This window comes from Protomyctophum bolini (assembly GCF_963924005.1).
Source record: "Protomyctophum bolini genome assembly, chromosome: 21".
Taxonomy (NCBI): domain Eukaryota; kingdom Metazoa; phylum Chordata; class Actinopteri; order Myctophiformes; family Myctophidae; genus Protomyctophum; species Protomyctophum bolini.
Window position 1 is genome coordinate 7,838,175 of NC_137882.1, and position 7,500 is coordinate 7,845,674.

A 7,500-nucleotide genomic window follows, 5' to 3' on the forward strand; every position below is an offset into this window, starting at 1 on the left:
TCAGGGGGGCCTCCAAGCTCACATCAGTCAACCCGCCACCCTTACTCTTTCCCACGATGTTAAGTTACACTTATTTCCTGTTAATAACCTGGGTAAAATGTGCGGTATTGGGAGGTAAAGGGGAGACACTTTAAGTTTATTGTGAAGGGTCCACAGGATGAGGTGTTGTTGCTGCGTAATTGTCGAGAGCAATGACGACGTGCGCGTTATTCCTTCCACGCAGGCAACAACCCAACCCCCGGTCCACAACTCATCCAGCTCTGTTTCGGGCTCCGTGGGGCTTACAACCATCATACGGACTGGTCGGGGCGCACAATGAGGGTGGACGGCGCGCAGGTGACGTTGGGCATCACGCCGTCTGCGAACGCCATCGTGGGCAGGTTCAAGATGTACGTGGCCATCGCCAGCGACAGAGGAATGCTCCGCACTCGCAGGGACCCCACCAAGGACCTCTACCTGCTGTTCAACGCCTGGTGTACTGGTGAGTTTTAGTAGGGACCCCACCAAGGACCTCTACCTGCTGTTCAACGCCTGGTGTACTGGTGAGTTTTAGTAGGGACCCCACCAAGGACCTCTACCTGCTGTTCAACGCCTGGTGTACTGGTGGGTTTTAGTAGGCTATACCGTATATCATCGTCGCTGTCCAAAACCATTACTTGTCGGAAAATGGACAACAAGAATCTGCATTTCAATGGATCCAATGTAGTCGTTTAGTCTCAGAGCTCTTCTTAATGAAAAATAATTATAAAAAAAAAGACATATGCCTGCCTGCCTGCCTGTGTGCGTGTGTAGATGATCCAGTGTATTTGGAAGATGAGCACGAGAAGAAGGAGTATGTGCTGGAGGATGCGGGAACAATCTACCAGGGAGACCCCAATTCTGTGACTGAGAGGAGCTGGATGTATGGACAGGTATACACAGACACACGCACGCACTCGTGCGCGGGCAAACCCATTTTTCCTGTTGATCTCTCACTCTCTTCATTTCTCACCCCTTCCTCACAATCTTCTCTCTGTGTCTCTCTAGTTTGAGCTGGGCGTGTTGGATGCTTGTATCTACCTCCTGGACGCGTCTCAGATGCTGATCGTACACAGAGCCGATCCAGTCAAGCTGGTCCGGAAGGGATCCGCCATGGTGAGCCAAGCTGTAAAATGTTACATCTCTTCTTCTTTGGGAGTCACTGGTAGATACTATTTTCTGTGGCCAAATGCATTTTCATTTAGGGTTCAGTGACATTAAAATGTTTGAGAACAACTGGTTTAAAGTATGTATGTTAACCACTTAAACCCCTGCATCCTTATTGTGGGGAAGACACTGAAAATGACTGGAGTAATGTTCTTGTCCTACATAAAATAAAATAAATAAAAATACAGAAGAAGAATTGTATACATTTTAAAACAAACAAACAAACAAATCTAAGAAATCTCATGAATAAAAATTATTAATAATTAAGAAGTAGTGAAAATAGCTGATCTACAAGCTAGTAGATCTTTTCACTAGATTAGGCAAACGTCTAATCATCTCTCTCTTTTGGGTCTCGACCTGAAAAGTTTGGGAAACACTGACTGCTCTAAGTCAGTGGTTAAGTGTAATGTGTGTGTGTGTTTGTTGTCTCATGTCAGCTGAACAGCCAGGATGACAACGGGGTGCTGGTGGGGAACTGGAGTGATGACTACTCCATGGGAGTGGCTCCCACCCTGTGGACCGGCAGCGTCAAGATCCTCCTGCAGTACGCCCAGACCGGAGTTCCTATCTGCTACGCTCAGTGCTGGGTGTTCGCCGGGGTCTTCAACACCTGTGAGTCAATATCATGCACTCGCACACACACACACACACACACACACACACACACACACACACACACACACACACACGTGTCCTGTGTTTCTCAACATGTGGGATACCCACAGCGGCTTCCCCGCATGATTTTGGGAGGGTCTCCTGATGATTAGCTGGACATTGTAATACATACAGTAAAAGTGTATGGTATCTGCACATTTCTACAGTGACAATAGACGCCTTAACAGACGACATCACACTGATAAGTATGTCCTTGAAAAATGTAATCGTTGGTTTCTGTTGTGTGTAAACAATAATAGCAATTCAAAAGAGTTGTCCTCAAATCCACACCTAGAGTCACTGTCATCAGAGTAAGAAATGGCACACTTTTCACATTGGCCTACTATAGTGCCTCCAGGAGGCCACAACCTGACCTGCCCTGGTGGAGACCTGTGCCCTGAGGTTATAGCGCCACCAGGAGGCCACAACCTGACCTGCCCTGGTGGAGACCTGTGCCCTGAGGGGCACTTTATCTGGTCTGACTGCAGTCACATTCAGTCAAATCTGATTCAAATCAGATTTATATGAGAAATCTGATCTTTTGGCCCGACCATTCACACTGCCGTTTTCAAGTGACCAGATCTGATCTGCGTGTTCAGACTGGCAGCCAAATCCAGCATAAAGGGCCTTTCAAATGTGAAGCAATATATATATCGCGCCTATAGTTCATTTTCAATGAGACCTGCCTTTTTGCACGGAGCACTGGGGAGCTGTCACGGTGCGACAACGCAAGCGTATTTACGTTGTCCTGTGAATTTGTTGAGTGCGTGCTTGTTTCGTGCACACGCCCGTGACTCACCAGACCTGGATTCTGTTTAGTTTTTTTTTACGCTTGCGTTGTTGCGCCCCTCTTGAGCAGACCTGGAGGAGACCTGTGTTGATCCAGGCAACAACGCCTGCGTTTGATGAATCAAACAATACTGAAGCCCATCAGGCCAGCTTTGTTTGAGGTCCTCAAGGTCCCACACACGCTGTGGGACTGTCTGTCTGTCTGTCTCCAACATGTCTGTCTTCATGTATTTATTTGTACACCCAGTCCTGCGTTGCCTGGGCATTCCAGGCAGAATAATAACAAACTTCAGCTCAGCCCATGACAACACTGGCAACCTGAAGACCGACCTCATCTTCATGCATGACGGAACACCTGATGAAAAGAACACCAGAGACTCCATCTGGTTGGTTCACACAACTGTCAATCATGTCTGTTCTCTGTACCATTGGTCAGTTTGTCTGTGAAGTTAAACTATTAACTACTACTACTACTACTACTATTACTATTACTACTACTCAGAAACAGAATATGTTTAATTTGACACTGGGTGATTATTTGTTTGTGTCGGTGAAAGCAGGTATGTAAATGTTATTTCAGAAACATTATAGTTATTTTAGTAATTATAGTATTACATAGGAGTACATCAGAGGGTCAGCGGATGTCAGATGTTTTGGAGATAAAGCCAGAGAGGCCAGACTGAGATGGTCTGGACACGTACAGAGGAGGGATAGTGAGTATATCGGTAGAAGGATGTTGAGGTTGGAAGGAACTGCCAGGCAGGAGGCCTAGAGAGGAAGACCAAAGAGAAGATTTATGGATGTAGTGAAAGAGGACATGAAGTTAGTTGGTGTGAGAGAAGAGGAGGCAGAGGACAGGGTGAGATGGAGGCTCTGGTGATCCCTGAAGGGAAAAGCCGAAAGGAAAATATAATATAAATATAAAATTACATGCAGGTGTGTACATGTTCTTTAGAAACATTAAAATCATACTAATGATATTACTACTATCACTAACAATGTTGATGCGACCGATGTGTGTTTCCACAGGAACTACCACTGTTGGAATGAGGCGTGGATGGCCAGGCACGACCTTGAGGCCATACTGGGAGGCTGGCAAGCTATAGACGCCACGCCACAAGAGACCAGCGATGGTACCACTATTAGCTCATAATAAGGAACAATGCAAAATTTATGTCATTGGATGAATGGATGGATGGATGGTTATCATTGTGTTGTGTTGTGAGTGGGGGCTTGCAACCAAGGTTATAATAGTTTTGGTTTTTTCATTATAGTTTAGTTTTAGTTAGTTTTTACATATTTTTTTCTAATTCAGTTAGTTTTAGTTAGTTAGTTTTTAGAGCGGGTTTTTCTAGTTTTTATTTAGTTTTTTTTTTGGTGAAAATGCTTAGTTTTAGTTTAGTTTTAGTTTAGTTATAGTTTAGTTTTAGTTTTTTTTGTACAGTTTATTTGTGGGTTAGGGTTAGCGTGGCTACATGCCGCCGTACGGTGCTGAAAACTGCCGTAAAGCTTGTTGGAGAAATGAGGAAATTAATTTAAAAGGATTATATTATAAATATCCGAAAGGCATATAAATATTGATAAAAACTCAAACTAAGGGTATTTTGTCTATAATTTCAGTTAGTTTTGAGGACACACAATACAGTTTCAGTTTAGTTAAAGGGACACTTCACCCTTTTTGCAAAAAAATATATGTTAATGACGTTTAGGAGCTTTAGAACACTTTCCTGGGGGTCTTTATGTGTGTAATATGTGGTTTTAGATATTTTAGATTGTAGCAGTGAGCCTGTTGTCTCTGATGTCATGGACACTGGGCTCACTTCCTTCCTGGACTACATGTTGTCTCAGTAAAACAGCTCTCCCCCTATCCACAAGGAGGAGCAGTGCACCAAAGAATTATGGGAACTGTAGTCCAGGAAGGTAGTGAGACCAGTGTCCATGACATCAGAGACAACAGGCTCACTGCTACAATCTAAAATATCTAAAACCACATATTACACACATAAATACCCCCAGGAAAGTGATCTAAAGCTTCTAAACGTCATTAACATATATTTTTTTGCAAAAAGGGTGAAGTGTCCCTTTAACGTTTTTTTTATTAATTTTTAGTTTTTATTAGTTTCAGTTAACTAAAATGTTTTTTTAAGACCTCACGGACAGACAGAGAGTAACACACTGCTGTATGTTTCAGGTCATTATCGCTGTGGTCCTGCATCGGTCAAAGCCATCAAGAACGGCCTGATGAGTCACCCGTATGACGCTGCATTCGTCTTCGCTGAGGTACGCACATTGTGTCTGCTTAGTGATGTGGTTTGACTGGTGAACACACTGGTGACCTGAGATCAGATTCTAACGCACAGAAGAATGGTGGTTCTTTAACGCATTTTGACCTGAGATCAGATTCAGATTCTAAAAATGTCTTCTAAATCCTGACAGTTTAAAAAAATAGCAGACCTACAAGCTCGTAGCGCGCCACTCGGTGGCCAACCCAAAATGGGTTACAGTAGTGATCTTATTGTAGCAGATGTATTCTCTCAGACAAATGTTGATATAATTGTGATGTGGTCTTTGCTTTACTTTATTATTATAGATCCAAATTAGCACTTGCCTAACCATGGCTGGCTATTCTTTAAGGATGTAACAATATAGTAACTGCATCGATTTTATTACAATTTACAATTTATTTACTTTTACTCCATTTAATATCTCTTGGTCTATTGATAAACACACAGTGTGAATTGTGTGAATTGTATGTGCTCATGTCAAGGTATGTGTTTGTCCATATGGGTTCAAAATATAATGTCTATATGTTTTCGTATCGTATCACTGTTGTATGTATCGTTACACCCATACTATTCTTCCTGGGGTCCATCACACGTCTCAGATAAATGGTGATTTAATAGTAGTCTCGCGTATAGCCAAACAAATATTCCCCAATCTCCGAATGCTATATAGGAACTACACCTCCCGAAATACGAGCAAGGAAGCTGCCATTTCGGTCCACGAAAATAATACATTTTATAATATCTTTACGTTATTGTTTTACTTCCATTTCTGCTAAGCAGCATTTATATTAGGACAAATTTGAGCGACTGTAAAGAAGAAATGAAAGTGGGGAGGAGGCTTCACTTCCTCTTTATCGCTTGCTCGTCATGATCAGAGCTTCCGTTCTCCAGACTGTATGGCGGAAGCATTCGAAAATTGCGAGAGGCGACTGTCTGGCAACGTAAGACTAATTTAACAGTGATCTCTCGTCAGGTGAACAGTGACCTGGTCTTCAGGAAGAGGGACAAGTACGGCCTTCTGATCACGTTCCGGGTGGACAAGACTCACATAGGACATGTCATCCTGACCAAGGCTGTGGGCTGGGACAGTCCCCAAGACATCACACAGAGCTACAAGTACGATGAAGGTACAGTAGACATCACACACAAGATTGATTGATTGATTGATTCATTCATTCATTCATTCATTCATTGCTTCATTCATTCATTGAAGTATTTATTAACAATTTGCATAATTACAATACATTTCAAGCACAACTCAATACAAAAACTGTTCAACTGTGAGTGGACGACACTTGTTTTCAAGCGGGTCCAGCGTTTTCAATTCATCATAACATTTAGAGACGTACAAATATACACTTCTATATATTCTTCTGTCGTCAACCCTAAGCCATTCCAGCCTGTCAAAGTGGGCAGTGGGTTCGGGGGGTGAGGCCCAGTAGTATAGCCTGATCAGTTTGTTTTGGGAAGTCTGGAGCCTTGTTTTAAGGGCCTTAGAGGTGCTGTCACAACTACAAGTAACATGAAGGTACAGGCCCCATGACCATCACATCACACACATACACAGCACATACACACACAAGCATGCATACACGCACCAACTCACGCACGCACACGCACACACGCCCACACGCCCACTCACCCACCCACACAAAACAAAATACCATAGTGTATGTACAATTAAAAAGGAATGCACACAGACAGCTTTTTTGGGAACTTAAAAGAAATACTACCTTACAAAACCACCCCACCTCCCCGCTCTCTAAATTAATTACTGTTGGAAGCCAGAGTAAAATCGATACATATTAATGCCTTCAGCCGACGGTTATTTGACCTCCTGTCTCACTTTCTTACAGGAAGTTATAGTACATAAAAGCCAACGTGTGTGTGTGTGTGTGTGTGTGTGTGTGTGTGTGTGTGTGTGTGTGTGTGTGTGTGTGTGTGTGCGTGTGTGCGTGTGCGTGTGCATGTGCGTGTGCGTGTGCATGTGTGTGCGTCTAGGCTCTGCGGAGGATAGTGTGGTCATAGCCAGAGCAGAGAATTTTGGCCTGGCGCGAGAGATCCCAGAGTACCTCACTGTGGTCTCCAAAGTGTCTGTCAGGATCGACTGTAACCAGGTACTGTACGTTATACATGTAGCATCCAGAACCATTGAAGGAGAGTCACAACATCTCCATTCACTCCATGGGGCCAGTCCAATGGCAGCTCCATGCGGCTATCAGGGTCGGCTATAAGAGTGACAAAGTCCTGGACCGGAAGTTGGCAGAATGCACTGGACTCAGGCAACAGCCCAGCTTTAATGATCTTAAATCCCTTTATTTTAGGCGGGGATACATCATGAGGATACGTCCCAGTTGCATCCATGCGATGTATTTTCGTTCTATGACATAAATGTAAGGTTCTAACAATGTAATGCAGGGGTGCCTTGGATGAAAATTTTATTTACAGGTGGCGCCCTTGTGATAGAAAGCGAAAGCTAGCTCCCAAATGTGGCCGTTCATCACTTATTGGAGACTTTCACAAAGACATCTCTCAAACATCATTTCATCGCATGACATTATGACATCATCTCAAGGGCACAGTCTGC

At 43.5% G+C, this 7,500-nt stretch overlaps 1 protein-coding gene across 1 annotated transcript in view; it reads left to right on the forward strand.

Moving 5' to 3' along the window:
- LOC308336181 (coagulation factor XIII A chain-like) overlaps window positions 1–7,500 on the forward strand; it is a 15,695-nt gene that overhangs the window by 3,369 nt on the left and 4,826 nt on the right. Inside the window, exons 5-13 of the mRNA XM_080793472.1 lie at window positions 224–481; window positions 793–911; window positions 1,027–1,134; window positions 1,623–1,797; window positions 2,876–3,014; window positions 3,658–3,761; window positions 4,820–4,908; window positions 5,887–6,040; window positions 6,915–7,030. Coding sequence (XP_080649598.1) covers window positions 224–481; window positions 793–911; window positions 1,027–1,134; window positions 1,623–1,797; window positions 2,876–3,014; window positions 3,658–3,761; window positions 4,820–4,908; window positions 5,887–6,040; window positions 6,915–7,030 — 1,262 coding nt within the window. The remainder of the gene's footprint in view (window positions 1–223; window positions 482–792; window positions 912–1,026; window positions 1,135–1,622; window positions 1,798–2,875; window positions 3,015–3,657; window positions 3,762–4,819; window positions 4,909–5,886; window positions 6,041–6,914; window positions 7,031–7,500) is intronic.